The sequence below is a fragment of the Rhinolophus ferrumequinum genome, chromosome 16, assembly GCF_004115265.2.
Source record: "Rhinolophus ferrumequinum isolate MPI-CBG mRhiFer1 chromosome 16, mRhiFer1_v1.p, whole genome shotgun sequence".
Classification (NCBI taxonomy): Eukaryota; Metazoa; Chordata; class Mammalia; order Chiroptera; family Rhinolophidae; genus Rhinolophus; species Rhinolophus ferrumequinum.
In genome coordinates this window covers 39,138,222-39,152,773 of record NC_046299.1, presented here as the reverse complement: position 1 = coordinate 39,152,773, position 14,552 = coordinate 39,138,222, and the positions used below count along the sequence as shown (strand labels likewise).

Sequence of the window (14,552 nt, the reverse complement as noted above, 5' to 3'; positions counted from 1 at the left end):
ATATTAATTATGGTTATTTTAAGCTCCTTTGATAATTCTAACATCAGTGTGATTTTAAACTGTTCTATCTGTTGCATTATCTCTCCTTTTTTTTTTTAATTGGGGAATATTGGTGAACAGTGTGTTTTTCCAGGACCCATCAGCTCCATGTCAAGTCGTTGTTTTCAGTCTAGTTGTGGAGGGTGCAGCTCACTGGCCCGTGTGGGAATCGAATCGGCGACCTTGGTGTTATGAACATTGTGCTCTAACCATTGGGCAAACTGGCCGCCCTTGCATTGTCTCTTGACAGTGCTTTTCCCTTGCTTTTTCATATGTCTTTTAATTTTTTATTAAATTGTGGACATCACATGTAGGACTGCAGCATCTTAGGCAAACAGTATTTATGCCTTAAATTAATACGCCTCTTCAGCTATACTATTTAATGTTGGTGATTGAGCCAGTCTAATCAGGAGTAGAAGCAAGTTTGGATTTTGTTGTTATGGTTACTTTCTGTTATGGACTGAATGTTGTGTCCCCCCAAATTCATATGTTGAGAAACCAACCCCCAATAGTATGATTATACTTGGAGATAGGGCCTTTATGGAGGTAATTAAGGTTAATGAGGCCACAGCGGTTGGGGGCATGATCCAATAGGATTAGTGTTCTTAGAAAAAGAGAGATGAGAGTTCTTTTTCTCTCTCTCTCCCCCCCCCTTTTCCTCTCTCCCCTTACCCCCTTTCACTCCTCCCCACACACATAATGTGAAGACAAAGTGAGAAGGCTACAATACAAGCTAGGAAGACAACTCTCTGGCTTCTTGATCTGGGACTTCTAGAACTGTTAGAAAATAAATGTTTGCTGTTTAAGCCACACAGTCTGTGCTATTTTGTTATGGAAGCCTGAGCTAATAACTGAAGATGAATAACATTCAGTATACCATAGCCTTGAAATTCCTCTGTTGTAATTTTATGTTTAGAGTAGGGTTGATTTGCCAAGGAGTTTTTTTCCCAATATTCCTATTTAATCCTCTGCTTTAGGTCTTCTTTAGAATTTCTGTTTTTCTCCTAAAATACCTCATCTGTTCAACATTTAAATCCATTTTTTCCTACAATTTCTTTAACATATTTATAATTGTTGTATTAACATTTTTGTTTGCTAATTACTATTATTTGGTCATCTATTTGCCAGCGTCTGTAGACTATGTTTTCTCTTGATTATGCATCACATTTTGTTGATTTTTTTATATGTATTATAATTTTCCTATTGGATTTTGCACATATTATTTAAAAAACAGTGGGACATGCAGTGTACTGTTTTTTGTTTTGTTTTACTCCACATAGAGTACAAGCCCTTTCCTCTGTTAGAGTAAGAGTCTGATATGTCATATTCCTCATAGAATTTAGTTGAGCTGGTGCTAGCTATAGTCATAGATTCAGTGTATCTGTCATTGGCTCAGTCTTCCAACATGCTTCTTTTTTTTATCTTGATAGCTTTTCAGTGGGGAGGAATTTGGCTGCAGTTTAAGATACCATTGGTTTACTTTTGGATCCTGGAATTCATTCACAGGGAGAATGCTGGGGATTATTATCTTCTGTTTCATGGCTACTTTTTCTAAAAACCTAGAGGGGAGTGAGTAGTAGTTTGGGAGAGTTGCTGGACAAAGTAGTCTCTTTTTATGTTAAAACTATTGTCTCTAATCCCTCCAGCTACCCCACGCTGTTGTCTACAATCAAACTGATTTTTGCTTGCCTGTTAAAATGTGTTTGTCTAATGGCAGGTTCACCTGTATTTAGACTAGGTGTCTGCCCCAAGGTAGAAAAACTGCCATGGTTCTCTACTCATTGTGTTCCCCACCTTCTGGAATTAAGTTCATCAAGGCTTCGTTGTATCTACCACTCTTTATTAGCCCATAGAAAATTTCTCTAACCATGGGAGTGAAGGCCTTTCTCAGTCTACGTCCCAACCTTCAGGAATACAATTTCTCTTCACTAATTTTTAGTTATATTAGACAACTTCTTAAATTCCCAACATCTTTTGACTGCTTACCAACCAATCTTATCCGAATGGGTTAATATTTACCTATTTTACACCTAGGTCGTTAATAACTTGATTACTGTACTTCTTTAATTGAGACTTTCTGCTTCTGTTGATTAAATTCTGCATTTTTATCATGATTAAAAATCCTAACACTTGCCAAAGGAAATAGAAACTTAAGTGGCATATTTTATCAAGGTTGTAAATAGATTTATTTGAGCCCTATTGTGTTCTAACTAGCATGATCTTGTGAAAACTCAATAAATGAAATTTTAAGATTTTTAACATAAATTTGGGAATGAGTCTTCATGGTATAGGGATAGGGCCAGTGCTAGTACATACATAATGCTTTAGAAAAAGGCTCCTTCTTTTAGTGGGCAGATTAAAAAGGTTCCCCTTCCTGCTCCAGGCTTGCTGCCTCCACTTTTCCCACTGGCTAGGTGCCCTCATTCTGTATCTACAGCTGTACACAATGCATCTGAATCAGGAAAAAAAAATTTAGTTGCTTTCTTAAAACAGGTGAAATAAGCTTTTTAAAAAATTGCAAAGAAATTAATACAGGATCACAGTTAACATGTTTTTCTCTCTTTATAAAAAAGGGATCAATTTTTGCTGCTTTTAACCTGCTTGTTTAAATTAACATCTCCTGGAAAGTCTGTTACCGAAGAATTTCTATAAAAATTGACATGTGTTCTATTTATTAGAAAGTCTAGGCTGTAACGGAAGTAGAAGTTGGAGACAGTAAAACCAATTTAGAATTTTTGTATTCTGGTGCTTTGCGTATGATAAGCACCAAAACATGTTGGTTGAATGCTAAAATTTCTGAAATAAGTAAAAGAAAACCACCCTTAAATTTATGAAATAGTTTATCCGTAATTTCAGGAACAAATCTAAATCTATCCTAGGATACAAGATACACTGTTATTAAAGCATTAAAAAAATATGGGATTTTTGTTCTATAGGTATATTGCAACATCCAGATGGCACAGTTTTGAAACAGTTACAGCCACCCCCAAGGGGTCCAAGAGAGCTAGAATTCTATAATATGGTAAGTGAGGTAAGATTTGTTTTCTTACATTTGAAGTGTTTTTCAGTTTTCTAATGGTAATTCAGAAATATATTTGCTGTATAATGTATGTTTGTGACTGAAACAAAGCTTCATGAAATACAGTGCTTATTTTTACTGATGTAGCCTAGTATTTTATTGTCTGTTCTGATCCACTAAGTTGATTTTAATTAATGGGCTGTGACCTACTTTTTGAAAAACACCTAACTGAAGGACTATTTGTATTTTGCAGAAATGCTGAGTTTAAATAAGTGTTTTTACTACAGGATTTCTTCGAGCCTAGTGCTGAGGTGCACTGTGACTCTCCAAAGCATGGGGGAAAGGGTCAGACGTAACATCTAATTAACCGTATGACTAGGAACATTTTTCATTACATTCACAGTGTTTTGTAACCACCACCTCTATCTAGTTACAATCATTTTTATCACCCCAAAAGAAAACCCTGTAACTCTATGGCACGATCCCTGGCAACCGCCAACCTGCTCATTTTAATGCTTTTGGTTTCCTTTTGATTTTAGGTCCCTGTGAATTTCTTTTTTTTTCCTTGGGAGCTCAGCTATGCACTTAAAAAAATATATTTGTTGTGTTTTATCCTGCATTTCTAGGTAAAAAGGTTTTTAAGTTATCTTTTCTGGCATGTTTAATAAATGCCAGTTCTACTTTTAAAAAATATTTAAAAAGAAGAGAAAGTTCACTTCTCTGCTCTTCTAGTTCTTTTATCTTTTTCACTTAAAAATATATCATGAACTGTTTTAGGTCAGTACATAGAGATATATACTTGGTTCCTCCATCTTGTTACATCGTCATGAACACGCCCTCACTGTCACTGTGCCAGGTACACCCTGCTCTTAATTACCTTGGCCTGGAAGTGACTGCTATCACTTCTGCTCACATTTCAACAGGGAAGGCTGCGAAATACAATGTATCACATGTATATTTGGTGAGTGTCTGCCACACTTGAGTTTATTCTGTAGAATTGCGTTGTACTTATATGGCTTCGCATATATAGTAAGAATTCTAATACTAAGATTTCATAAGCAGTTTATACCAGTGAACTTGAATGGTTTTGGGTAACTAGGTAGACCATATTTGAAAAAGTTAATTAAATAAAATGTCTCACAAGTTGTTTTTAAAATATTTTCTTTCTCTCTTCTTTGAGGAAAATAAGTAAGAATCTAGTTCCAGGATATCTGAACATTTCTAGTATTTTCTAGAATTATTACTGGTTATAAATCAAGGTATTAAATGGGCAATAATTAGACCTAAAATGAGCTAAAAGATAATTTTTTTAAAAAAGGTAAATCACAACTCCCTTACAGTTTTAAAATAAACATGTGTTAAAGATTTTGTTAAACTCATTTAATGAGGGAACCAGGCAGATGTTAAATCTGGTTCAGAAGAGAAGTGGAAGAAGCACAAATTTAAATGGAATAAAGTGAAACTGAAATGAATTTACACATGGACACTAAACTCCCCCCTTCCATGGGGATGGAGGGAAATCAGTTGAGTCTTCTCTGACCAGAACCTATTGGCATGTATATGGACAAGATTTCTTTTGCATTTGCTAAGAGTTATCTGTAGCTCACTTAGTTGTGAAATAGTTCAAGGACAGTGAAAGACTAGACTAGATAATCAAGAAGAACATGCTGTAAACAGTACATCGTTTTTCATTGGAGGCACACAGTACCCTTTTTTTTACTTATTCCAAATTTACTTCCAGTTAAAACTCTTACCAGATAAATTGTGATTCAACAGTATTGTTTTATTTGAGAAATATGTAGGGCAGTTATAAAGCATTATAAGAAACTAACATGCAAGTGTTATATTTCTCTGTTTTAGGTTTATGCTGCTGATTGTACTGATGGTGTTCTTATAGAGCTACGAAAGTATTTGCCAAAATATTACGGCATCTGGTCACCTCCCACTGCACCAAATGGTAATCTTTTCCATGTTTTATTCTTAGTTCAGGAGAGTGACTTTTTAAAAGGCTTTATATAAAAGTCAGCCTAGTATTATAAAAACAGCATATATGTGTATTTCTTTCCTAATCTTTCTTTACTACATTAAAGAAAACTTATTAATACATTTGTTTTTCATTACCAGTTTCTTAAATGGCATATACAAATGAATGACCAATCTGTTACAATTGAATGAAAATATGTATACTGGTAACTTAATACTGTATTGATGTACAGTGTTCTCTTTTCATAATTTACTGGACTATTTATTTATTTATTTATTTGAATTTTGTGTAGGAAAAAACATCAGGAAGTATATTTTCTTTGCATAACTTTCTCCCTGTCTCCAATTCCAGTCCTTCATCCCCCACCTTTGGGCTTTAAATTGAAGTGTTTTTAAAAACACCAGTAAGTTTAGAGGGCCAACTGATCTGTGTAAGGGCATAGCATTTCTCTTTCTTAATATTAGTTAATACTTGAAGCAGTATTTACCACGTCCAGGGACTTTGATGAGTAGCCAGAATTTAATTGAACAAACAGCTTGTGTAACTATTGAAGAAGGTTCATGAATAGGGTAAGAGTTTGAAGCTTGACTGGGTTTAAGAATAACCCATAGGGTTGTTAAAATGCACATTAATAGGCTCAACTCCCAGACATTTTGATTATACAGATTTAAGTTGGAGTTCAGTGATATGCTTCTTAAAGCTACAAACTTTTGGTGTAGATAGTACTTGAATCACATTTTGAGAACAGGAAAGCAGGAGGCTTGATTTTCAGCTTGTTCTTTTCCTTAGTTCTTGATCTTCCTTTGACTCATTGACTGTGTGTCAAGTTTCATTAATAGAGGCTCATGTTATCTCCCTGTGAGTATCCTAAGGTAATACTAAATCAATGGTTCCCTTGGGTGTTTAGGTGTCTCCTGTACTTCAATTGCATGGAAAAAAAATAATGAGCAGAGACTCTTTTCTCCCCCTCTCCCTTTCCTTGTCTCCTCTCCCTTTTCTTTCCCCCTTCCTCTCTCCCCCTTCTTTCGTTTCTTGTTTTTTAGTCCCGTGTGTGTGTGTGTGTGTGTGTGATTCACATCAACATGTTGCTTAAATTATTTCACAAATCATTACGATCACTTTTGATTTGTACGTATTTCCATTGTGTAATGTAAGATACGTAGGTTCCAATTAACTGCTACTGATTACTGTTTAATTTAGAGCAGATCATTATGTCTCAATAAAGTGACATTGAAAGATTAACAAAGGTTGCTGAGGATGGTGTTAGATTAGATATCTAGATAATTAAATGCTCAGTTTTAAAAGACTTCAGAAAGGATAGACTAACTGAACACACACCATCATTATTTTGAAAAGTAGAGTATATACAACAATTTGGACAAGAGAAGAAATAATTAAAAGTAACATTTTATAGTTTGGATTACTAGCACATGATTTAAGAATTAAGGACTTGCTAGCAATCAAGAACCTCTTTGGTCTTGTATACTAATAACAGTAAGGGACGACGTCTGTGCTAATACAGAGAGCAATAACTTTGAAATCAGAAGAGTTAGGTTCTTCTACCTTGGTTATTTTCAAATTTTGTGAACTTGCCTAACTCATTAACCTTTTGAGCTCTACTTTTTCTTCTATAAATTGAAAACAATACCCCACAGAGTTGTGAAGATGCAGGTTATGTTATGTGAAGATGCTTTGCAAATTCTAATACTCTTATTTGAATACAACTGGAAATATTGGTGCTACTGAGATGAGAAGACAAGGTGAGGAAAATAAGAGGAGAAAATGGAAATAGAAGGGGGAAAAAAAGACTGGGAATAAAAAACATAAGTGTGTGTAGAGTGGTTCAGTAATACCTAGAGTTGCCTCAGAGGATTTCCTATTCTTTTTCTGTTTTGTTAGCTCTGGAAGAAGTTGGACAAAAGTGTTGCACTATGCAGATTGTTTAGCTTTGTTTTTGCTAGAGAGTTCATGCAGTCATATTTCTGTTTTTAGTCTTTTGATTATAAAGGAAACAAATATAGGATGGGAAACTTTCATGCATGTTTATTCCACAAGATCATAAAAACAAATACAGTTGACCCTTGAACAATGTGGGGATTAAGGGTGCTGACTGTCCCCCCTGCTCCCACACAGTCAAAATTCTGTGTATAACATTTGACTGTCAAAGAACTTTACTAATAGTCTTCTATTCACCAGAACCTGAGTGATAACATGAACAGTAGATTAACACATATTTTGTATGTTATATGTATTCTATACTGTATTCTTACAATACAGTAAACTAGAGAAAAGAAAATGTTATTAAGAAAATCATAAGGAACAGAAAATATATTTATAGTGTTTATTGAAAAAAATCCACATATAGGTGGACTGACCCATACAGTTCAAACCCCTGTTGTTCAAAGGTCAACTATACTCAAATTTTAGAATACTGTGGTATTACTGTCTTTTACATAGTATTAAATTAATAACTATTTACTGTTTTTTTCCCTTTTTATTTGGGCATTTTATGTGCTCACGGTAGTTTCATAAAACTTGATAGAGTTCTTATACTCAAAAGTAGTAAAATGTAAAAGGTCTACCTACCAATTTGCGGAGCAAATTATTGTAACTTGAGAGACATAAGAATGTACTGATCAACACTTTTTTTAAAATTTTTATCACAGTTTTACTGAAATATAATTCATACACCATAAAGCTCACCCATTTAAATTGTATAATTCAGTAGTTTTTAGTATATTTATAGTTGTACAATTATCACAATTGCTAATTTTAGAACAATTATCACAATTGCTAATTTTAGAACATGACCAGTGGAATATTTTTTTTAAGACAAATCAATTGTTGGCAATTATCTTTGAAGATTTTGGCCTAGTTATATATATTAAATCTCATTTGTACCTGTGTATAAACTCAGATTCCTAGTACATGTACCATCAAAAGACTTTTGTTGATAGTTATTTGGTGGAATAGAAAAGTATATGTTCAAGTAGGTTTGAGCAAATTGAGAGTTCTCAAATATAATCTCCAGCCTAATTGATCAGTAGGTTTCTGGATCTAGTTACTAGTCAAGTTTCAGGAAGCATGAACTGAAATAAACTGGCATACATGTCTAGTCCCTCCCTCCCTGTTTACCCCAAGTTTGGAGGCTAAAAGCTGTCTACTTAAATTCTTTCTACTTCCAGCTTCTGTTGATCCCAGAAATGGTTGATGATTGATGTGGAAAGCAGCAGAGAGAAGCAAGGCCTTATGTTTTTCCATCTGGCTTCATAGCTCGGCAGGGGTTCCCCACCTGGCCTTTTCTTCTTTTTGGGAGGTTTAGAAATGAAGATAATAGCTAATGACAAGTAGACTTTCTAGATATGGTAGTGTTTCCCCCAAAATAAGACCTAGCTGAAAAATAAGCCCTAGCATGATTTTTTAGGATGACATGCCCTAAACATAAGCCCTAATGAGTCTTTTGGAGCAAAAATTAATGTAAGACCCGGTCTTATTTTCAGGGAAATACGGCAGTTATTTGTAGGTCTTTATTTTTCCACAGTATTCAAATGTTTACATTTTTTTCTCCGAGACAGGGAAATTTTCTGCCTCTCAGAGTGTCCGGACTATATTCCAGCAGTAGAAAATTTGCTGTAGGAATTTTTTATGCTTAATATTATCATACAATATAAGTACTGTATCTAATTTATATTTAAGATAATTATTTTTATTTATACATATTTAAACAGGAAATATGTTTAAAATAGATAAGCTTCCTTCTTTTTTTTTATTACATTTATTGGGATGACATTGGTTACTAGCAGTATGTAAGTTCCCAGTTTACAACTCTATAACACATCTTCTACATACCGTATTGTGTGCTTACCACTCAAAGTCTAGTCTCCCTCTATTACCATAAATTTGACCCCCCTTTACCCTCTTCATCCTCCCCTCACTCCCTTCCCCTCTGGTAACCATCTTACTGTTGTCAGTGTTTATGAGTTTGTTTTGTTTGTTCAGTTGTTGCTTTCTGTATATCCCACATATGAGTGAAATCATTTGGTTCTTAACTTATTTTGCTTAGCATGATACTCTAAACATCTGTCCATGTTGTCGCAAATGGCAGTATTTCATATTTTCTTATGGCTGAGTAGTATTCCATTGTATATATGTCATCCATCGAAGGACACTTAGGTTGTTTCTATGTCTTGGCTATCGTGAATAATGCTGCAATGAACATAGGAATAAATGTTTTCAAATTTTTCGGGTAGATACCCATAAGAGGGATTGCGGAGTCATATGGTAGTTCTTTTCTTAATTTTTTGAGAAATCTCCATACTGTTTTCCAAAGAGGCTGTACCAATTTACATTCCCACCAGCAGTGTATGACAGGTTTCCTTTTTCTCTACAGCCTCTCCAACAGTTGTTATTTCTTGTCTTATTGGTAATAGCCATTTAAAGAGGTATGAGGTGGTATCTCATTGTGGTTTTGATTTGCATTTCCCTATTAGCTAGTGAAGTCGAACATTTTTTCATATATCTGTTTGCCATTTGTATATCTTCTTGGGAAAAGTGTCTGTTCAGGTCCTCTGCCCATTTTTTAATTGTTGTTTGTTTTTTTGTTATTGGATTGTATGAGTTGTTTATATATTTTGAATATTAGCCCTTTATCAGAGGTATTGTTTGCAAATATCTTCTCCTATTCAGTTGGCTGCCGTTTTGTTTTGTTAATGGTTTCTTTTGCTATACAGAAGCTTTTTAGTTTGATATAGTTCCATTCATTTAATTTTGCTTTTACTTCCCTTGCCTTTGGGATCAAATTCTTAAAATCCTCTCTATGACCAAGGTCCATAAGTTTAGTACCTATGTTTTCTTCTATGTATTTTATTGTTTCACGCCTTATATTTAGGGTGTTTTTTTTAATCCATATCGAGTTGAAGAGTTGAATTTTATGTATGGGGCAGACAGCAGTCTAGTTTCATTCTTTTGCATGTGGCTTTCCAGTTTTCACAACAGAGGCTTTTGAAGAAACTTTCTTTTCTCCATTGTATGTTTTTGGCTCCTTTGTCAAAAATTAGTTGCCCATATACATGTGGGTTTATTTCTGAGCTCTTAATTCTGTTCCATTGGTCTGTTTTTCTGCCAATACCGTGCTGTTTTGATTATTGTAGCTTTGTAGTATAATTTGAAGTCAGGGAGTGTGATACCTCTGGCTTTGTTCTTTTTTCTTAGGATTACTTTGGCTATTCAGGGTCTTTTGTGGTTCCATACAAATTTGATGATTTTTTTTGTTCTAGTTCTTTGAAAAATGCCTTTGGGATTTTGATGGGGATTGCATTAAATCTGTATATTGCTTTAGGTAATATGGCCATTTTAACTATGTTGATTCTTCTAATCCATCAACACTGAATGTCTTTCCATTTCCTTGTGTCTTCTTCAATTTTCAATTGTCTTGTAGATTTCAGTGTATAGATCCTTCATATCCTTTATTTATTCCTAAGTATTTTATTCTTTTTGTTGCAATTGCAAATGGAATTCTTTTTTTATTTTTCTGATATTTCATTGTTAGTATATAGGAATATAATGTATTTTTGTATATTGATTTTGTATCCTGCAACTTTACTGTATTTGTTTACTGTTTCTAATAGTTTTTTGGTAGTTTCTTTAGGATTTTCTATATAAAGAATCATGTTGTCTACAAAAAGGGACAATTTTACTTCTTCATTCCCAGTTTGGATGCCTTTTATTTCTTTCTCTTGCATGATTGCTCTGGCTAGGACTTCTAGTACTATTTTGAATAACAGCGAGAGGAGACATCTGTGCCTTGTTCCTGATCTTAGAGGAAAGCTTTCAGTTTTTTCACCATTGAGTATGTTAGCTGGGGGTTTGTTATATATGGCTTTTATTATGTTGAGGTACTCCTATACCTATTTTATTAAGGTTTTTAATCATAAGTGGATGTTGTAGCTTGTGAAATGCCTTTTTTTTATGTCTATTAATATGATCATGATTTTTATCCTTTACTTTGTTAGTGTGGTATATACTTTGTTATTGTGGTTATCACATGGATCAATTTGCATATATTGAACCATGCTTGCACTCCTGGAATGAACCTTACTTGATTGTGATCTTTTTAATGTATTACCATATTTGATTTGCTAGTATTTTGTTAGGATTTTTACATCTGTATTTGTCGTAGATGTTGTCTCTAATTTTTTTTATGTGCTTCCTTCATTCTTAGTAATGTGTAATCTTACACTGTCATCAACAGTATAAAGTATGTAAATACTTTGAGCATGGTAACCATGGCATTGGTAAAGCCATTGCAAAATCTTGTTTAATAGTCTGCTTATAACAGCATGAAGTGGTTTATTTTGCAATAACTGGTAGTTATTTTTACCTTAAAAAATTAAGGAATTATGGAAATTCTATATATACTTTCCATAAATTAACAGATAAGTAATAGATTTATCTCATAGCCATACACTATTAAACTTAACTATATTTCTAGTCGGTGTAACCTTGTAATGAATTGCATTTATGAAAAGTAGATGTCCTTTTATTTATTATACAAATAACCAAGACTAAGCCTTGCAGAATATTATGGAATAGCTCTCTTAGATCTGAGGTTCACAAATGCTAGTCCTTGGCTCACTGACAGACTGGTTTCATCAGACTCTGTTGTCCTAGAGCTTTCCAGAATTTAGAAAAGTAAATAATCATATCATACTTAATTTCCAAGATATTTTCCATACATCATATTAATGTAGTTTAATTTATTTCTGTGACCTTGGTCAGAATGAACCTCAACTATTCCAGATAGAAGATGTATCTTAGTCTGTCAGGCTTTTTGGATGAATTTTAGAACTTATTTCCTTTTTATCTACAAATTTAAAAATATTTCTTCAACATATACCTAGAGAGGCCTAGTTGAAAAACCGTCCCTTGTTATCCAGTGTGTGGTATTGCTTTGTAAGTGCGGCTTCTCTGTAGTAAAATGCCTTTGATCATTTAAGTTGTTGAATCTCAAGATTGCCCTGCTTTAAGCTCTGTTCTAGTGAAATCATTTGTTAAAAGCATTTTTCCGAGAGTTAGTATTCAGATTTATTTCTAGTGATGTTGACCTGTAGAAAAATCAGTAAAGCTCTCGAGACTCAGATCATTCCCCATTTTTCTATTTACCTGTTTTATTTGAAGTACTTGTAGCAAGCTGCTAGATATATAACATCATACTCTTTCTTAAAACCTTTGCAACTCTAAAGCAGGTTTTGGTGTTTATAACTTAGAGGGAATGATAGAAATGAAAATCTCAGATTTTTACTTTTCACTTAAAAAAAAATTGAGGCCAGAGATCTAAAAGAAAACACTAAACCAACTCTCAGAAAGCCTTCAACTAAAAACTATTAACTTAAGGCTAATAATAATTCAGCAGTTATTTGGTAATTCCAATTATATGAAAAATGAAAATGAAAGTAAGGTAAAGAAAAACACGTTTGGCTAGTCAAAATAGTCAAATAAAACTCGTAATACTCAGGCTTATCTACTGAAGGAATGACAATTTATCATGGTATGAGGAAAGCCAAGCCCAAAGTACACTGGGCAATAGGAATGAGAAGGGCAGGTATCATTCATTCAGCAAACATTTATTATATACCTACTATTTATAGAGTTTGCATTTGCATTTTCCTCCTTCTCAAGAGGAAAAGGAAGAAATAGGGATTTTATATTCAGATTTGCTCTTCTCTACTGTAGCGTCTGTCATTTATATCTCATTATGGAAATGTTTATTGTTTGTTTTTAATCACTACCAAATTGGCAAGTAGAAAACAATAACCCTACAGTGGGCTATAGATGCTGTGATAGTCAGCTAGGTTCACTCACTGTCTGTATACTCCCACGCACAGCCTCACCTCGGTAATACCTTTAGGGTCTCTTGGTTTATGGAAATTAATGATGATAAATTTGTGAATACCAGTGATGTACTATATTAGGATGTAGTAATTAGTCTTTCCTGATATTTGAAATGAAAGCCGTGTTACTGACATTTTTACACAGCTATAGAGAAAGAATGAATGGTTTTCCTTCCCTTTTGCTCAAGTTAGTTGGAGATGGGAGGAGAGAATCTGAAGGGGAATGTCCTGTGCTGCTGTTTTTCCCATCTTCTCATCCCATCTGTGATGATCTTTTCAAGTGCAGAAGCTGGATGGGGTGGGAGGGGCTCCATTTTCTTGATCAGGATATTTCCATTTGTCCCATTACCTTTCACTGTTAGCAGTTTCATGTCTGTGTCCAGACTTTTTGTTTTCTCTTATCCTGTTTAAGATGTCTGAGATCCTTTTTTAAAAAATGTGAAGGGGCCCTTCTTGTAGGCCAGTGTTGTTCTCTTAGGTTGCAGTTCTTTTTTGTCATACTTGGGCTTGACTTCACCAAGTTCTGTCCAGTCATAACCCTCTCCCCACCATCTGCCTTTGACTATAGGATACAATCTATCTCTTTATTTCTTATCCTTAAATCTATTTCTTAAATCTAAGGGGCTTAAAGCTTTCTCAAGCCATACGCGGGTTGTTCTCACTTTTGATTTGGCACTGACTTCTTTCTTGTAATTTAATAACTATGCTATTCTTGGTGGGACAAGGAAAAAGAAAGGACATTAGAGGATAAGTCTTTTTTTCCTTGGTAGTTTTTTTATTTAATTCATAGAAAACATACACCTTCTCTAACTTTATTACTTTGATATAAGCAGGCATAATCTCAACTGTGTTTGAGGAAAAACGCTTCTTAGTATATTCATAACTTAAAATTTTAGTATAGTCCAGTACTTTGGGAAGATTCTTTCACCCAGGAAAGGGGGGAAGAATTTCTTGCCTTACTTCTTCCCTCAGTGCAGTTGGACCCTTACTTTCAAGCAAAAACTGTAAATAGTTCAGCTAGTGTGATAACTGGGGCTTTTATAAGTTTTTACTTGAATCTCCATTTATAATAGTTTTCTTTAGGAGATGTATGCAGGTTGCCAGAGTGATTTATAAATGAACTTAAGAGGAATGCTTGTGTTCTAAAAGGCAAAGTATTTGTTTTTCCTTTGAGACTAGTAAGACTAGAATGTATATTTGGCAGTGACCATCATTTGAATTGATTCGCCTTTCTTAACCTATACTTCTGTTGTGTACTCTGGGGAGGATTTATTTATTACTAATTTTAAATGAAGAATAAGTTTTTTAAAAATTAAAATACTAAGATCTGCGGAGGCATAGATGACATAAACTGTATTAAAAGGGGAATGCATTCTGGAACAGCTTCTGAGGTAATCTCATTGCCTTTTTAATGTATGTCCTTGAAAACCTATATCTGCTTCATACCTTCTGCTTATGGTTGAATATTATTAATCCACCTCCTGCAAGAGATTCTTTGTGATATGTATATTTGTTATCATTCTTTTTCAGGTAGATTTATTATAATTGTTGACTCTGGACTTATTTTAACTTTTTTCTCAGTTTTAAGTTTTCCTCATTTTGTTTCCTCTGGAAGTTACTT

The 14,552-nt window shown here is 34.0% G+C and overlaps 1 protein-coding gene across 4 annotated transcripts in view; it reads left to right on the top strand.

Annotated features, from left to right (window-relative positions):
* The window catches only part of IPMK (inositol polyphosphate multikinase), a 37,056-nt gene that overhangs the window by 10,771 nt on the left and 11,733 nt on the right, over window positions 1–14,552 (top strand). For 2 of the 4 annotated variants that reach the window (XM_033130998.1, XM_033130996.1), the window contains exons 2-3: window positions 2,976–3,070; window positions 4,919–5,015. In XM_033130998.1, the coding sequence (XP_032986889.1) occupies window positions 2,976–3,070; window positions 4,919–5,015 (192 nt within the window). The remainder of the gene's footprint in view (window positions 1–2,975; window positions 3,071–4,918; window positions 5,016–14,552) is intronic. The other 2 variants (XM_033130999.1, XM_033130997.1) reach the window with 1 other exon arrangement.